We start from the raw sequence: 20,315 nt of genomic DNA on the forward strand, positions 1-20,315 counted from the left end.
GGATTACAACTGTCATTTTCCTGACTTGGTACAGTCATGTTCTTATGTAGAACACGTTAGATTAATCCTAGTTGTATAGCTAGCTTAACTTCTCACTTGTTAGACAGTCATATAGGAACAAAATCTAATCGTCGGAAAAGGTACATTTGTTTCTTTATTTAAAAAGTAATTTACTAATCCTATGATTTCCTTTGTAGACGAAACGCCCGTCTGGCGTGAATACAAAATTTTATTCTAATACCAATGATGACTTTATTTACAACCACTGGGTAAATGCCACTGCTGGTGGAGTTTTGATTCCCCGAGGATTTCACCAGCCCAGTAGGCAGCACTTCTGAGCTGACATGTAATATTGTTGATATGGTCATAAATATAAATTAACTGTTACAAAACTTTTGAATTTTTGAAATATTAATGCTTTTCTACCTCAGGTATTATAGATTACTTAAGCTGTATTTAGCAAAACTTTTAGGAATTAAGGTCCTCAATGCTCTTCAACGTCGTACTATATTTGACATTTTAAACTTTTTGGGAATCGAGCGTCACTGATGAGTCTTTTGTAGACGAAACGCGCGTCTGGCGTAAATACAAAATGTTATCCTAGTATCTCTGATGAGTTTATTTTTTTACTGAAGTTTACGGTTGCGATATATAGAATGACTGTAACTGTCACATCATGTATAACTGCATGCTACCAACTTTAAATAATAAACTGTGTCGAATTTAGTACACATATATTTCAATTGATTTAAATGGAGATATGAAAAGACAACCGTAGAGCGGTACTCAATAAGTTAAACACATTATTCCACATGAATACCTTAATTCAGTACATTTAAATGTATTTCAACCCATTAACAAGTATTAAAAAATTCCTAAATAATTTGATATATATATGTGAACTGCAAATATTAATGTTATAATAAAACATTTTATATTAAATGGCTGAGATGATTTTTTTTCACATTTCGGATATGATGAGATTTTCATCATATCTACTAAGAAGTGATCAAATATCAATTGATTTTTCTTAATCCCATAGATATCAAATGCATCAATTTTATAACGTCATGTTTTTCCACATGTATGTTTGTCCATCTGATGAGTTAAGCCTTTTTCAACTGATTTTTATAGTTCGTTCTTATGTTGTACTGTTATATCACTGTCCCAGGTTAGGGGGGAGCGTTGGCCACATTATTTATGTATGTGCCTGTCCCAAGTCAGTAGCCTGTAATTCAGTGGTTGTCGTTTGTTTATGTGTTACATATTTTTTTTCGTTCATTTATTACATTAATAAGGCCGTTAGTTTTCTCTTTTATATTGTTTTACATTGTCTTATCGGGGCCTATTATAGCTGACTATACGGTATGGGCTTTGCTCATTGTTGAAGGCTGTACAGTGACCTATAGTTGTTAATGTCTGTGTCATTTTGGTCTTTTGTGGATAGTTGTTTCATTTGCAATCATACCACATCTTCTTTTTTATATTTAACATTCCTCATTGTTGAACAAACCGTATAGCTGTCCTAAACCAATCGACATAAATTTATATAGCGCCAAAGCTAACAACGTTTTGCTCTATATGTAAACTACATTTGAAAATTACTGTGGCTTTAAAAAAAAGGAATAACATTATTTTTCCATTCACTGCTTGTATTGTTTTACATCTTTTGTTTACTTATTGTCTTATAGGGAACCATTTAATGGCCGTCCATGGCCAGCATCTAGTCCAGTATCTGGAGTGTATGATATAAGAAATTCTACCACGAGACTAATACTACTTAACAACAGAAGGAAGAAGGTTTGTTTATAGTTCAACACTATCAATCTGCAGCAACTTGTTATATCTGTTTTGAATTATCTATATTTTTTTTTCGAAATGTTTGATTCTAAAGGGTATCACAAAAATACAGAATTTGGAGGAAAATGCAAAACGGAAAGTCCCTAATCAAATTGCAAAATCAAAAGCTCAAACACGTCAAACAAATGGGTAGCAACTGTCATACTCCCGACTTGATACAGGCAATTTCCTCATGTAAAAAATGCTTGAATAAACCTGGTTTCAATGCTAGCTTAACCTCTTAATTGTAAACCAGTCGCATCAAAATCCATTATATTGACAACGACGTTTAAACGAATAAACTGATATATAAGGTAACAATCTCAACAATAGAGGTACATCAGTCAACAGTAAGCAGTCACTACTGATTAATATTTGATGTCAATGTAAACAGTAGACATAATTATATGGTCTGCTCTATACTGTATTTCAATAGTTTTGTCCTTCAAAATAACAAAAGCATATGATTAAGAATAGAAGAGCATTATATGTTCTAAAGATTTGCTGATGTTCAACCAATTGTTCTGCATGATACATTTCCCTTTGCCTCTATGTTTTACATGTTATATAAACGTATAATGAAAACCCTAACAAAACAATCATCAATAGCCTGAACAACACATTTAGAGATGGCAAATGAATAGTAAATAGAAATAAAGATGAGGTACGAGTGCTAATGAGACAACTCTTCATTCAAGTCACAATTTGTAAAACAAAAACCGACATTATAGGTCAAAGTATGGTCGTCGACATGGAATCTTGGTTCATAGAGAACAGTAACCTATAATTAAAGGGCTATAAAGACTGCGTATATTAAATTAAAAGTCGTTTTAGGTTGTCAACATAGAACAAAATTACTTTTTCTGTAACATAATATTTTTGAAAACGATACTGAAAATGATTGTAGGTTTTAAATAACCAAAACTGTTGATAAGAACTAAAATAAAAAAATATTCTAAGGGAAAATGTTGTTTTATAATACACAGACGGAAGTTTATAAAGATTGCCGCTGTTTTTTATGTGTAATATGTTTGTTGTTAAGCTACGTCTTCTTATTACATGTTATAGCTTTATTTTATTAACTGATAATCATAACATCAATGGAATGCAATACTTAAATCATTCAATATTTATGTTTGCTTTTTTATACATGACTTTTAAATACGTTTTCTTTATTTACTTTACAAACATGCATGCAATATAATTGAAAAGACAAATTAAAATTATGTAAATCATCATTGAGTTGACAGCAACTGATAATCATAAAATTGCTTTTGAAACCCATCAACCGTTATGACATAGCTTATAAATTATTGAGTTCAAAATGATTACCTTACGTCAACTCAAGAGGGGAAAACTAAAAATATAAGTTAAACTTGCCGAAACCTGCTCACATATATTTATATAGATCCATTTCGTGTGACTTATCAATTCGCAGTTACCTAGATTTTTTATACACGACTATGTTTTGTCCTCGGAGTTTATTAACCGACTTGATTTAAGATGATATAATTGGAAAAAAGGATATATCTACAAATCTTGACCAAACGTAATTTACCGATCAATTGACAGTGTAAATTTATATCACTTTTATTATTTGCCAATATAACACTATAGTTTGATTTATTTTCCTACAGGATAGTCAACTGAGAGGACGTAGTAATCCTAGGAAAGAAGAACACAGGTAGGACGCTTTATACTCTACCTTTATAGAAAACATATACCAATTACTGTAATTTTATTTTAAAGATGATCCTTATTAAGGTAATTAGATTGGTTTTACACTATTCTTTTTGGTGGCCCTTTATAGCTTACTATTCGGTGTGAGCCACGGCTCGGTGTTGAAGCACGTACTTTAACCTATAATGTTTTTTTTTCAAATTGTGACTTGGGTAGAGAGCTGTCTCATTGGCACTCGTACCACATCTACTTTCATTTACATTAACACTGACAAAAGCTTCCCACTCGTAAAAACAATTCGTGGTGTGTGTAATTATGGAAGAACGTGTAATACTAACCTTGTATTGTTTTATCGGTTTACGATTGTCGTTATGTATATATAAGAATAGTGATATCGTTAAATTGGTTCGAATTAAATGTTCGATCTAATGTATGATTACACTTAGAAGTTTTCTCTGCTTTCATGAAAATATAAGAAAATGATGTTAAAATATAGATGTCAAGTTTAAAAATCAATGTTGTACTAATATTCCTATCAACATATTAATCTGTACGAAAATGAATGGAAGCAGAAGCAAAAATATCTAAAAAGTAAAATAATGAAAATACCGAATCTGAGGAATATTACAAACGGAAAGTCCATAATCAAATGGCAAAAACATAAGCTAAAACACATCAAACGAATTGAATACAATTGTCATACTCTTGACCTGATACAGATATTTTCCTATGCAGAAAATGGTGGAGTCAACCTTGTTTTATAGCGTATTGTGTTTCTATACGTCGCTAGTCAGATTTGTATATCGCATGAAATGAAAGATTAGTATATAATGAATGTTCGTGTTACAAATCCTGAACGGTAAATCCTAAACAGGCTCAACCCACCATTGCTTCTTGAAATATCCTGTACCAAATAAGGTATATGGCAGTTCTTATCATATACTTTGTTTCTATAAATATTGCATTGTTACATGTATCTGTTTTTGTTGCACTTCTGAGTTCTGTCATTTCGTTGTTTTCCTCCTAAGTTGATGTGTTTCCCTCGGTTTTAGTTTGTAACCCGAATTTGTTTTTATCTCAATCCATTTATGACGCTTGAACAACAGTATACTACTGTTGCCTTAATTTACAATAACTGGTTTCTGGTATAAAACTAATAAAAATACTCATTTTGTAGATACCCAGAGCCTGAAAGACACTCAAGATGTAAGTTGAATATTTTATATCAAAAGTTATCACTTTTAGCAAAATTTTACAGTTAAATAATTGTAACCATTTGTAATAATATAAGCAACACGACGGGTGCCATATCTGGAGCAGGATCTGATTACCCGTCTGGAGAACATGAGATCATCCCAAGTTTTTGGTGGGGTTCGTTTTGCTTAGTCTTTCGACTTCTATGTCGTGTCTTGAGTACTATTGTTTGTTTGGTTTTTTTTTTGTATTTTTTTTTGTTATGACGTTGTCAGTTAATTTTCGATCTATGACTTTGACTGTCCCTTTGGTATCTTTTGCCCCTCTTCTTAAAGTTTTCATTTAATTTAGGGTTAGGAGATGTTAACTACGTACACACTTCGTCTAACTTAGATTAACTACGTTGTTATCAGAAATATGTATTGATCTACTGGTGATAAAGCAATAGATATTCAGTCATCACAAAACTTTCCACCTGTATTAATGTCAATATTACAGGTTATCTAAATGTAAGCACCGTTATCACCTTTGCGTCTGCTTAAGAAAAGGTATCTCGCAGTCCATAAGATAGTTGTATGGCATACCACGTATTGTTTTCTTTAATTGTTTTCCAAAAGCTTTAAAACAAGTTATTTAAAATAAATCTCTTACAATTAGCAATTTTTTTCTCAATGTTTCATACAAGATAAATAAAAGGAAAAGTAATTGATCGAGGGCCCCAATTGTTCATAGCCAGGTTTATATGATAGTTTTCGGATTAATTTTTTGCAACCGTTGGTAAACATCATATTCTGTAATTTTTACAGATCAGTTTTTTTGTATTTATAAATCAACAATGGCAGATAATGGTCGATGAGGGACTTTCCGTTTAAATTTTTGTTTGGAGTTCGGTAAAGAAGATTTTTAAAAAACTAAAATAGTAAAACAAAATAACTTGTTGATGCAACCATAAACTGTTCTCGTCATTTTTAATTTTTCTAGTGGATTCAATCTTTGACTGGCATGATCAACAATGTCTCTCATGGTCAATCACACAATCCTCTTAAAATTGTAATCCCTATACATAAAAAAAATCACTGAAATCTTATGAGAGCAATAATTTTCTTCAAATACAAAATTGAAAATATTTTTATCAATTGGAAATAAATTTCATTTGTATTCCTTACGGTTTCGTATTTTAGAATAGATTGACAATATCGAATATATGAATACAATGTTTACAAAACTAAATACGCCCGGGAAGATTCTTTAATTTGATAATAATATTGTTGATCTTTATGACGTTAAGGTTGCAAACTATGTTGATCTTTATGGCGATAAAGTCGAAAACTGTGTAATTATACATTTCTAGTGCGCTTTGGTAACATCTAATGTTGTATAAAATTATTTTAATATCATCTAAAAACTACAAACGAAAGATAAAATGATTGGCATCTCCAAGAATTACATATTATAGCAAATGTTATTTCCATTTTGAATAATTTTGTGAGAATAGTTATCAAAGGTACCAGGATTATAATTTAGTACGCCAGACGCGCGTTTCGTCTACATTAGACTCATTAGTGACGCTCATATCAAAATATTTATAAAGCCAAACAAGTACAAAGTTGTATAATTTTGTGAGAAATTTCAAAATAAAATCATTCAAAAAGAATTTATTGTGATAAACTAAGGCTCACCAAATGCGACTGACTCTCTGTCGCAATCGGTACATATTAAAACATTATAAAAAGATAAATCAAGATTTCCCAGGTGAACTAAAATTTGCAATTATCAGTTTGAAATGTGTGTTTTGCCTGATATAACTTATATATCTATCTATACTATAGCTTCCACACCTGTAAACAGAGAATACCATACCAGTTGTTTAGATTCCAGTTCACCTTACTATGAGCCAGACGTAGATTTGGATATGGATTGGTTAAACCGATCACAACGCCCACAAAATAGATTCGCAGGTTCGCATGTAGAAAAAAAAATTACGTTTCATTGTGATGCAATTCTTATCGAGTATTGGCCACACCTTGCAAACTATATGGAGTCGAAATAAAGGCAACAGTAGTATATCGCTGTTCGAAATTCACCAATCGATCGAGAAGAAAGACATTCCGGGTTACAAACTAAAACTGAGGGAAACATCAAATATAATAGGAGACCTACGGCACAACAGAAACACAACATTAAAATGTAACACACACAGAAACGAACTATAATATAACAATGGCCATTTTCCTGACTTGGTACAGGACATTTTAAGAAAAAAAATGGTGGGTTGAACCTGGTTTTGGGGCATGCCAAACCTCTTGCTTATATGGCAATATTAAATATAACATTGAAACGACATCATTACAAGACAGGACTACAATGCAAACAAATGGGAGAACATATAGGACAAAGAAACACACGAATAATAGCAAAGGGTACCAGGTTAAAAATGGAATACGCCTGACGCGCATTTCATCCTCACAAGACTAACATGTGACGCTCAAAAAAATCAGTTCGAAAGCCAAAACATGTACAAAGTTGAACAGAATTGAGGACCAAAAGTTCCCCAAAGTTGTGTCTAATACGGCTAGGGTTTCCTGCCTGGGATTACAACATCCGTATTATTACTTTTGCAAACAGTATTTTTTTATAAAATGACTATATAATAGATATACATGATAAAACCGGAGTGGTGACTTACTACAGAATAAAACCAGCACATAAACAATCACAGCCGAATTAGCCAAAGCGATAAACGCACAAAGTGACGTCACATTTGAATTTCTAAATCCCCCCCCCCCAAAAAAAAAAAGGGGGGATTGAATTCTATAGCAGATTTGTTAATTTATTAATAAAAATGAAAATTACAATACTTAATACTTAATTAATATGAAACTGGAAGTACTTAGATAATTAATTGTATTATCTGGGCTTCTAAATCAAACTGTAAATCAAATATATCGTATGAATTAGGTGATCCAAACTAAAATCTAAAAAATGAACTGGGTGATTAATCATCTTTACCGTAACACTCGAATACAACAGAAAAAAAAAACCAATTTACAACTACAAACAATAAGAAATTTGAGAAAATTCGACGAGAAAAACAAATATAACATCCAAACTACATACATGAATTTTGGATAGAAAAGTATCGTGATACTTCTTATAGCAATGCGAATTCACACTCAGCAAAACAGTCACAATCGGGAATAAGTGACGTTCGGGAATTAAAAGATCGACGAAATAATGACAAACCATAATCTAATACAGGGTAAAAATGTCCTTAGTTAGTTTGGACAAAGACACATCGTCTGGATTGAAACATATCAAACAAAAAATCGAAAAATAAACAATATACCTAAATTACAACGACGTTTTACCAATACTCCTGATGATCCCGAAATATGCTAATAGAATCTTTATTGTAATTTGTAGAAAACAATTGTTTATTTTAGATTATTTCGTATCTCAATTTTGTTTATATATTTTTAGCGGGCTCAGCTGTGAACCCCAAACGTCATACTTCCTGCCAAGTTCCGTCAGATCCGAGAGCATTCGATATTCAACTACATTCAATGACTGGCCGACCAAATAGTAGAACCTCATTACCCGCCAATTTCGGAAAAAGTCCGATGATGGGTCAGAGGCAGTTAAATCCTGGAGAACAACGATATTTTACCAGTATTTCAAGAGTATACAGTAACAATCAAATGATTCGATTAAAACGAAGACAATACATAGATCTACTAAATCAACAATTGTCAAAAGGTAAATTCAATATATTTTTTTTACACAATAACGCATGTTAGTCTTATTCACGCGACATATTCAGTATTATGAAACATCCGAGTGTCTCACATAAAAAAGACTATGAGAAAGATTATACATTGGAGTATTACCTTAGACAATGAATAATGCCTTTTATTAAATACTTGAAAATTAATTCGTTCTAATTAAACATTTTTTTTTATCTCGGATTAAAAACTGCACATTTTTCTCATCATTTATGTTTTTGTCTTTATTATATATATTATTTATAACATATTCTTAAATAAGCGCGGTCTTGAATTTTTTTTTACATTAGTGATATATGCTCGTGTGTAACTTCTCCTCTCTGTTTTGTTATCAATACAATGCTGCTCAAAATTGCATGTTTTGATTAAGTTCTGATGTTTGAATGATCAATTGAAAATGTCACATAATCACTTTATTGTACATATTAAACCATTTATTGACTTGAGACATCATTCTCGATTTTATTGTGTTTTAAAGTTGCTGTGTCATTGGCATTTACAAGCACCATTCAATTTTTAAGTTTACTAAGAAAGATAACTCTCGCGTTCATAAAGCACTATTATAGACCGTTAACACTGAACATTAGAAACACGAAATAGCTATGGCAATTCTAAAGGTGTTTGAGAAAATTTGAAGAAGAAAGAATGAAAATGAGCATCGGAGCCTATGAAAAAGGATACTTCAATTGTCTTTTTGATCACATAATTTCACACTTATTTAAGTTTTTTTAAACTACTATATTTGAAACTCGTTTTTCCTCTGGTTTTTAAGTGTGATTAGCTGTAGTTGCTCAAATGAGCATACAATTGTGTCATTTACAAAACAAAAACTCGTCATAAACAATTTTTTATTATACTATCAATGTAAAATTGAGAATTGAAATGGGGAATGTGTCAAAGAGACAACAACTCGATCATAGAACAGACAAATATTGTTCATTACCGATTTACGTGATTTAACATTGGTAAACTATTAGTGCCTACATTTTAATACAATAACTGCAATTGTCAATCGCTTTCCATCATCAAACAATTATACATTTGAAATTGCTTTGTTAACTATAAGTAAATAATTTCAGGTTTATATACAAAGAAAGAATACGAACGATACAGAGACTTTATAGCTTTAGGGAGACAACGACAGTACATGCAAATTAAAGGCAGAGCAGCGTCAGCTCCTGTCAGGTAATATTTCTTTACACTTGGCTCTTCATCTTTTATATAAGCTTTGGATTTCAAATATTTTGGCCACGAACATCACTGAAGAGACATGTATTGTCGAAATGCGCATCTGGTGCAGGAAAATTGGTACCGTTAATGTTATTGTTTAACATCTTACCTTTTTTTATTATAGGCTCAAACGTTATTTAGTAAAAGTATACACCAAAGATTATGATAACGGTACATCATGCGATCTGACCCTTCCACAGTTATGACTGGTTGATATGACAAAAAGAAAACAAATATTGTTAGGAAAGCATAAACCAACATTCTTCCAAAAATAAATGTTGATTTATATCTTCTGACTGTGGATATGTCTATCAAAGAAAGAAATGTAAATTGTCTTTAACTATAATGTGGGCTAAAAAAGTCTGCCTTATCAAAACAAATTCAAAATTAATCAATATGTATTTTTTAGATCTTTGACTGATGTGAAAGCATTTTACTATTTAAAAAACATACATGATCAAATACTACTACGACATAATATTTCTTTTATCAACAATCTGCATGGTTGTTGTTTCTGTAAACAAACATTTTTTTGTGATAACGTCAATAGGTAATGCATTTATTGTGCTCTGAAATTATTTGTTTGTTTTATTTTGTTTATTTCAACACTGGGGTTTGCTTATCTTTCTTAGAAGAAGTACTTCTACCGGAGATGAGACAAGCAGAAGTATATCTTCAGTTTCCGGTGACGATAAATCATCATTATCAGAAAAATATACTAAGACCAAATCGGAAAAAGACGAGTCGCCATACAGGACAACACAGCAACCCAAACGTTCCCAAACACCAGATAAACGACCACAAAGTGACAAATCAAACTCTTCAATAAAGAGCACATCGTCAGGACGCAAGTCACCAGATAAGTCATCAAGGTCAACGAGTGCAAAATCAACGTCATCTTCTGTAAAGGCTGACGACAAAAAACAATCGGAGGAACACGAGAAACAAGCAACGGTGAATGAAGCAGAATCAAAATCAGAATCTAATGACAATGATGAAAAACAAAACGACAATATAATGAAGCAAGAAGAAACAACAGGAAACGATTCAGATACAAATATCCCTTCTGCTAAACAGTATTCAGCACGAGAAGGTCATGACCGACCCAAATCGAGGCTAGGACATATTCCAGGTATAATGACTTAGTTTTGCATATTAAACCAATGGTCAATGTATTCAGATGCTCTTTTATCCCATAGTTATACTTGATGTTACACTTATGTTACGAACAGGACACTTTCAAATTCTGACAAGATGATATTCAATTTGGTTGTCGAATATTAGCCCAACTGTTACACGAATGTAAAGATCAATTTGCAGGAAACAAAAGAAATAAAACTTTTTTTCAAAATTTCAATAAATCAAAATCTTATTCTTTAAAGTTTATTTGTATATGTATAATAAACTATAATTGTTTATTATATGTCTTTTAAACAGGGCGAAGTGCAAATACAGGTAAAATTAAATGCATGAATTATTGGTTGATAAATAATTGGTTTTCACAAAGATACAATATCAACTCCTCAAGCAGACATCCTCTACCACCATTAACAATCTTCATAACTAATTTTATCATCCTACTCATAATTCACTGTCATATTTTATTGAGTGTGGCTTCACGTTTATAAGCATGATGACCAAACACATCAAATTAATAAAAACACAGTTATAGGTGTTTGAAACATAATATATATTACAATATAAGCATGTTCAGCTCATTCACGTTTGATTTGAATTTGACACAGACAATGAGTGAATGGTATAAAGATAAATGAAAATAAACAAACTTTCACAAGTTATTCAAATATAATGGACAACACCGGTCTACAAGATAATGCGTATATTATACAACAATATTTAAAATATATATGGTTTTGGGAAACCTTGTACGGATAAGAAAGGGAAATCTAGAAAAAAAAATGATTTTATAGATGTATACATCTTCTTTAAGGTGGTACCTAACATTTCAGGGAGATAACTCTGTAAAATCACCTGAATGTTTTAATCACGTGGTATTGTTAAGGAAAAATTAAGCTTTTTAATGAAATTTTTCCGAAAATGTGTGTGGTTCAAGTTTTCTGAAATTTTGTTGTCAAAGAGTCAATGTAAATATTTTGTCAAAATTTTATGAAATTCAACGAGCCATATTAATTAAAATCAAGGTGTTTGGTACAACCTTAAATGCTTTTTATAAGAAAAAAAAGTAGATGAACACCGAAATATCTTTTATTATTTCGTCGGATGGTTCAAAACAATTCTTCAATAAAATTAACAATCTACCGGTTAATTATGTTTTGATCAGATAACAGGGACTTCAAGCTGTTCAATCTATTTCAAAACTTATTTATGGTAGCAGGCATATAATTTATAAAACTAACACATGCGCTCCATCAAGACCACGAAACTGCATCTGGGGAAATCAGTTTAATTTTTCACATATAAATGGACGTGGTTTTTGAAATATAGACATTACAGTTTTACACTGACAGCAGCAACCATCATTATACATAGTGAAGCACAGAACCATTATGATTTTTTTTAAACGAAAAGATAGTTCAATTGTAAGTTATGCTTCATTATCTTCTTTGAGTGATACAAAAAGATAAACTAAAAAAGTCAAGGTAATTGTTTCCAAGTTATCGATTAATCAAACATAAGTGATTCATCGAATTCATTGGTATATTTTCAGAAGACGACGACAAATCTTTGCAAGATAAAGACAGTAAAGAAGACGATAAAACTGAAATCGAGAATGTATTTCAAAGTGACAACGTGGAAAGTACCGAAGAATCTACGCAAAATTCGGAACAGAAACCACAGGAAGAAAACAATCAAAAGACTAAAAAATCACGTGATTCTGACAGTGACAGTTCTAGCGAAGAAGAAAAAGATCCAGATAAACTTCAGTACTGATGACGTTTAATATACACATTTTTTTTTGCATTTTGGTGTACGTAAAAGTACACACTTTTATGACGTTTTAGGAACGCCTGTATTTTACAAAATACATAACAATGTGATATAATTAGCAAACTAGATCTTACAGCTAGAATAATTTATTATGACTTGTGGCAACACAAAATATTTGTTTTGTTTCAAATTTATTAAAAAAAAGGTCACGCCTAATCCTTATATTTTGTCTATTGTCAGAGCTTTTCTTTATTCAAAGCATAACATTGTTGTAACCCATCTTCATTAGAAAAAAGCTTTATATTGTCCAGTCTGTGCATGCTCTGTTCTTTAGTATGTCCACTTTCTTTTAGGTAGGTAAATTCCAATGTAGTTTTTATCACCTGCACTCCATATTTACAACAAAAAGCCAATTTCACCGAACATGAAACAGTGATCGTATGAGCGTATATGGTGTTCTATTGACGTATACATTTGTTACTTCTAATTAAAAACAAATAGCTATACATCATCCGTCAAAACTAAAATCCCTTCACTTAAGTTGTTTTTCAATTAAATTTTATGAAAATTATACACCTTACTTAAATATATTATTGTCACCAAATAATGATCATCTTCGAATTCGGTAATACTTTATAAATGAAAAATGTGACGAGTGTGCTGTGTCCGTACTTTTTCTGTTCTTTGCTTAAATCGTATGTTATGAAACTAATCCACAATGGCTGAAACCGCCAAAAATAAATATCTTTGTTGAATTTGTTTGGCGTAGCTTTATCTCTTTTGATTTATGTTACTTTACGAAAAGAAATATGCCTCCTGTTGTTTTTATATTATTTCTGTTCACACCTAGCAATCACGGTCTATAAATTAATCTATTAAATGTGCAAAATGTTATCGGTATACATGCATACGAAGACAAACATAAGTTTACACCAATAAACAGAGTATTATAAGCCTTAACTATCCAGAAAATAAGTCAGTTAATTGCTATATTAGTTGATTGGATATATATATATATATATTTTAGATTATTTTCCTCATTTAGTCCGATGTTTCTCCTGTCTAACAAATTGATCTGATAATACACAAATGTTATTAATGGTCTGATCTGTCTTTTCAACCTGTCTTTGATGCTTGTATACTCGATTTATCTTTATAACTGGAACTAGTTGCCATATTTTTCTTTTTCCTTTTGCTGAAAGATGAACATTTTAACATTTTTGTATACCTAAAACTTCATAATATATTTCTGAAACGACTTATTGCCTTGAAATATACATTGACATTCAAATTGATTCCGTATAACGGGGGCGTTGCTAATTAGTTTGACGCAGTTTAACCAAATCTCAATTAGCTTGAATGACTGCAAGGTAATCTATTTGACTGATATTAGAATGACTTTATATGGATTGGAATGCATTACTAACTGTCGATACATTTATTTTTGGCATTGCACAAGTCATGTCTTCTCTGACTGTTCATTACGTTAAAATACTAAATCAGTGGATGTGTTTTAGTTTATTATAGTCTCTGATGCATTATTTTTTTTATCATTGATTGTTTTTGGCTTTTAACTAGCTGTCAGTAACTGCGAGTAATCTCAAATCGTGTTTTCTTGTTATTTCGACCTGTTGATACTATTTATAATGCTTTTTGTTTTTGTTTTATATTAATATGGATCTTGTCTCTATAACAGCTTGAATATCTACTTATTTTCACCTCTTCGTACTACATTAGTACAGAACTTCAAGATTATTCTCCTTCAATCTGTACAGGGAAGTTTTAGCTAGCTCTAATTGTATAGTTGTATTGTTGATATTCACCCCAATTTGTATCTAGTGTTAAATTATATTGGAAGAATTTTATACACATAAGTAGTATAACTAAAACGACAAAGTTATTTTTACTTGTATGTATTATTACAAACGTTTTTTCTAAAGTGATTATTTTCGAAGGGTTAAATATTTAGCGGTGGTGTCTTGTCGTGACTTTGTTAGGACCTGTTTGCTTGTTTTTGGCCTTGAATGTTTGTCCCAAATATTTTATTAACTGCATTTACATTCAGATATCGCAGATCTAATTTGTGTGTTTATAGTATGTTAATTTACGTTTTTTTAATGAGTTAAGCCTGTCAATGGATATTTTATCGCGTGTTTTTCTATGGTGTGATGTCATGCTATTGTTTCAAAAAGAGGGAGAAGGTTTGGTACCATTAAAACGTTTAATCCCGCTTCAAATGTTTGCACCTGTCTATAGTCAAGAATCTGATGTACAGTAGTTGTCGTTTGTTTATGTATATATGTTTCTCGTTTCTCGTCTTTTATATAGATTAGACAATTTGAATTGTTTTACACTAGTTATTGTGTGGCCCTTTATAGCTTGTTGTTCAGTGTAAGCCAAGGCTCCGTGTTGAAAGCCGTACATTGACCTATAATGATTTACTTTTATAATTGATATTAGGATGGAGAGTTGTCTCATTGGCACTCGCACCACATCTTCCTATATCTATTAAAAATATTTTTTTTATTTTTGTCAATCTTTATTCAATTTTAATTAATCTTTTTTAAATGCCATCAATACCTTTTTGTCCGTTTAAGATAAATTAGAGTTACTACTGAATACGACAGGTATATTCAAACTCATAATAAGAAAACTAGCATTGTCATAGCAGAAAGGGTGAGAATGGACAAATAGACAAATAATATTATAAAAAACAACATATGTAACTAAAGAATGAGCCACACCAACCTTAATCGATGTGATATCAGGTGCTCCAGAAGGATTCTTTATACGATTTAGGAATACCCTCACGTTACTAGGCGGCTGATACTAAAGTGTCTATTGGAAATTTTCATTGAATATTTTTTCATTTTGACATGTTGAATTAATAACATCTATAAACAAGTTGTGTTTAACTTAATAAAGGTATTCAATATTAAGTCGACTAAAGAAGCAACATGCCATATTACTTATTCCAATAAAGTGGCATAGTCATTACTTGTAAACTCAAGATCTAGATGCGTTTCCATCTATCATTCCTTAAATAGAGTTTCTACATGATAGTATCTTTGTTTCACAAGGCCAATCAAATCAAGTTGTCCTGTCTTTGTATCTGTGTTTAACGTCATCATACAAACCCTGTCAGATGATATGTCTGAATAGTTAATAATAAGATTAGCTGCATTACGTTTTCGTTGAAAAGGACATTGTGTATGTAAAAAAAAACCTTCCTTCAATGTTAGCTTATCCCAGTGACGTTCATACTCACGCACTTCTTGTTCTTCAGATACATTTTGATTTATTATTGTTGCTTTATGTCTTTACTACGACAATCTTGAAAGTTCCAAACCCAATGTGCATATATGCACATGACAATTTTCATGATGATGCAGTTTTGTCAATTTATGTCAAGTCATCTCCGAGAATTAGACTGGACTAAAAAGGGAATGTTAAATCGGACCAATAACAATATATCAGCCCTATTACCATAGGAATGACTTATTAGTACGACGAAAGTCGATTGTTCATGAACGAGTTATAGTTCTTTATTTCATTAAACCCATATTTGATTGATTGACCTATGATTTTTTTATCATGATTGATCAATCAATTGATTAATCAACCGTTTAGTTGATTGATCGCTCGATTGATAGATACCATAACATGTTAAAAGATAGCTCTTCGTTCTGTTTTTCGTGCCATTCACTTCTGTCTTAAAATGAATTATAGTTGATAGTGTTATATTTATAAACCAACCGTTAACACAAATTTAAATGAATATGATACGACCTTAGCTTTTTTAGGCATAACCGTTTATTATTTTGTGTCTATTATGATGTTCAAATTCGTATGATATTCCGAATTTCAGCTTTTGATCCGAGTTGCACTGATGTTCTGTATATCAACTGGATGTCGTTATTTAAAAGAGAAACGACTCATTTTTCTTCGAAAACCTCAAGCTTAATTCAATTATCTAAAAAATAATTTGTATCTATTATGACTCCGAAAACAGTAAAAATTATGAAAATACCGAACTTTAAGAAAGATTAAAAACGGGAAATCCCTATTAAAATGGTAAAATCAAAAGCTTAAACATTTTAAATAATGAATATCAACTGACCTGGTATGGACATTTTCTTTTGTAGAAAATTTGTGGACAAAACAGATATAACAGGTAAACATGTCAAAAAATAGGAGTAAAGCATTCAACATGGTGTTTTAATTTTAATCACTTTAAAACAAACAAATATGTCAGCAAATGATACCAACAATGCATATAGAAAAAAGCAAATTAGCAAAGAGAAGAATACAAAAATTAGCAAAGCCCATTAACACAATGACGGGATGTATGAACACAGAACCTTGTCGAATTGAGATTTCAAAAAAGGGACTAAAAAGAGTTCGAGCTCTTAAAGGAATCTGCGAATGCTTATATAGCAGGAAAGGTTAAATTCCCAATGAAATAATCTGCAACTTCCTTTTTGAGCCTCGTTAAAAAAATACTCGGTTTATGCTTTCTTTCGTCTTACTTAAGACATTTGTTTCTGTGTGAAATAACTAATTTATAGGTCCTTTAAAGGTTTTATGACAACAGTGTAAACGTGTATGATCTCATAGTATGATGTACATTCAGAAGCTTTTAGCACCGGTTATTTTCATGTCTTTAATATTTTCCCATACCTCGTCAAATAGCGATGATGGTATTAATCTATAAGGGTTCCTGGGTGGTTTCACATATGTAAGATTATCTGATATGTATCTTAAGTGATCCATCCTAAATCGTTTGAAAACGTTTGCCGAAACTATAGAATTTCAATTAGGAATTAAGATTATCCCACCAACTTTTTACTTGTGGTGTCATGTTTGTAAACTCTTTTAAGGTATCTGGATTCCTTCATAAGAATTATCCAAATAAACATGACGAAGATTGTTAACTAACTTTATTCACAAAAACACTCCTAGATTCCAGGTATTTTACCTTGCATGGTCATATTGAATATCATGACGGGTTTTAAAAATTACCGACAGGAATTGTCAAATAGAGAGATGAACATAAGTTTAAAAACAAGAAAGCAAATTTAACAACAAGCCAATACATATAACGTTTAGAAATATAAATAAGGATTATTTTAAATATATGAATATAAAAACATATGTTTAAATGTGTGTGTTTCTATTTTAAATATATGAGAATAGTCATTATCTTACGATACTAAGATAATATAATACAATTTTTATCTACAAACGTCATAACACTAACAACTAGAGTCATACAACATATAAAGTATACAAAGTATACATACAAAGCAGTAGTGTGAAACATATTTAACTTGTGTGCACGAAATATAAATTTATTTTAGAACTCATTAACTGTATATATCTATGCATAGAAGGTTTTCTCCAATAATATGGTTTGATAAAAGAAATTCTTATATAGTGACAAGTAAAACATATTAATATATAAAAAAAACCATCTCATTCCCAATGGCATTTTTACAAAAAATACAGAGTCTATTACTGCTTGGAATTGCAGAATAGCATCCACATGCTATATCTAAATCATGACTACTAAGTCTTATTTTGGTTATGCATGTCTAATGAATATTAAACGGGTATTAGCTAGTTTACGTAAATAATATTGTCAACAAAAAAATTGAACCATACATCTATACTGTAAACTAACTGACTTTCGCGAGCGATTTATTTTTGTGACTATTGCGAGTAGAAAAATATGCGGAAAAAAAAATCGTACGGAATATGTTAGACTTGGATTTTAACTTACTGAACTACATCAAGTATATCAAAGAATACAACCGCCGTGAAATTGGCTAAAAAGCCTCAACGCAAAATAATGAGTATTCGTGAAAAAAAGTTGATTTACAGTAAATTGTTTGTCTGGTTGTCAAAATCTCTCAGACATTCAAACAGACGTTGTTCAACAATCAAGTAAAAGGAACTGGAGAGCTTATTTATCTAATCTTAATACCAAATATCACCTTAACCTATACTTAGCAACACATTTGTAATAAAAAAAAAACTATTTATCTTATTATTTGGACATTTTTGTAAATCATCATATAAAAAAGCCAGTTATATTCAAAATACAGTTTGTGGAACATCACAGTTTAAACAAGTATTTAAGGCAAAAACAGTTTTTCTCTTCATATAGTTTCAGCTGTAACAGTTATTTTCACTATTTCAGCTGTAACAGATTATATTCACTATAAGCAATTCAACAAAATACCAAGATAACTAAACTTATATTACATTTGGGGCGGGGGGGGGGGGGGGGGGTGGCTTTATTTACAAAACGTGACTATTTGGAGGTATAATCATACAAATACCGTTTGTAAACCAGATATTGTTTTTGACAACACACAACATATTGTCAGCATACATTGATAAAAATAAATTCCGTTCCTTCAACTCATAAGTAATATTTATAAAAGCCATTTCAATTCACAATCGTTGACATACATTAACATACATATAGGGGATAATGATTCACCATGGCCAAGAATCAACTAATTCATTAGTGAAATAATCAGAATTGCATCAATTAGTTTTATCATTTGTTCAAGAAGTAATTTGTCAAGGATATAATATGTTTGAGAATATATTATAAGTTAAATGGTGTATTATTGACCTAATACGATATTTATGGGTTCATTAAATTCCATATGGAGTGATAGCGAAGCTCTAATCCCCATATTCAATTAACTGTCCCCATATATATCTTATAAGTTCACAAGCACACCGTGTAACGAATGTATATTACCGACTATCTTCCCATTTGGTATTAAGACTAGCGGCAAGCAAAGTGATTTAAATACTTGGATTTTACGTTTTTAAGAACCTACTAACATTTGTCTATATAAAACGCAAATGCTAACTATATGGTAACTTATCATGTATTTGTTAGGGCACCTTATACTAAATATATATAGTCACCCCGGGTAGTCTGTTAACCAATCATATACCCATAAATCTATAGGAGGTACGATAATTATGAATATATTCATACAAGTACGTCTGAACCAGTGTCAACACTACAACATATTTTATTCATCGAATCAATGGTGATGCTGGGTGTTACAAATTTTCTCGTCAGTATTTAAGTATCTAGTGTCGTAACATAGTGCATGCTATATAAGGCATGAAGATATATATTACATATCAGCCAACTTCTCTATCGTAGACGATCTTACAAATAAATGAAGGATGCCGTCAAATAAACATTTGAGTAAATGCCATAAGTTGGCGTCAAGCGTTGTCCATGATCAAATACCTTCAAACTGTAACTGGAAATTCCTTAAGTTATCCAGTTAATGAACTTAATCCCAGGTTTTTATCCATGATCAAACATGGCCTTTAAAAGATAAAACAAATCTGAAATAAGGTAAATTTGTCATAATGTCAAGATCTATCAGCCCTGCAATTTTCAGACAAACCGAACAACCCATTGTTGGTTTGCTGCTACTAATTTGCTAATTTCAAAGAAATTTTGCATTTTATGATTATTATCTATATGCTATTATTGAAGATAATGGTAAATTTTAAACAGCAAAATTTTCAAAACAAATAATATGACAAAAATTGTCAATTGACCCCTGGAGGAGTTCCTGCTCTTTAACAACATTTTACACATTGTGTTCATTAAGTTTTCTTACATTTAAAAAT

The 20,315-nt window shown here is 31.1% G+C and overlaps 1 protein-coding gene across 3 annotated transcripts in view; it reads left to right on the forward strand.

The window, feature by feature from the left end:
- Positions 1-12,851, forward strand: part of LOC139528707 (micronuclear linker histone polyprotein-like) — a 25,388-nt gene extending 12,537 nt beyond the window's left edge. For 2 of the 3 annotated variants that reach the window (XM_071324832.1, XM_071324833.1), the window contains exons 3-11: positions 1,692-1,800; positions 3,477-3,523; positions 4,697-4,725; positions 6,543-6,671; positions 8,194-8,469; positions 9,575-9,680; positions 10,358-10,857; positions 11,163-11,180; positions 12,415-12,851. In XM_071324832.1, the coding sequence (XP_071180933.1) occupies positions 1,692-1,800; positions 3,477-3,523; positions 4,697-4,725; positions 6,543-6,671; positions 8,194-8,469; positions 9,575-9,680; positions 10,358-10,857; positions 11,163-11,180; positions 12,415-12,638 (1,438 nt within the window). In that variant the 3' untranslated portion in view covers positions 12,639-12,851. The remainder of the gene's footprint in view (positions 1-1,691; positions 1,801-3,476; positions 3,524-4,696; positions 4,726-6,542; positions 6,672-8,193; positions 8,470-9,574; positions 9,681-10,357; positions 10,858-11,162; positions 11,181-12,414) is intronic. The other variant, XM_071324834.1, reaches the window with a different exon arrangement.
- The last annotated feature ends 7,464 nt before the right edge of the window (positions 12,852-20,315 follow it).

Source organism: Mytilus edulis, chromosome 6, assembly GCF_963676685.1.
Source record: "Mytilus edulis chromosome 6, xbMytEdul2.2, whole genome shotgun sequence".
NCBI lineage: Eukaryota > Metazoa > Mollusca > Bivalvia > Mytilida > Mytilidae > Mytilus > Mytilus edulis.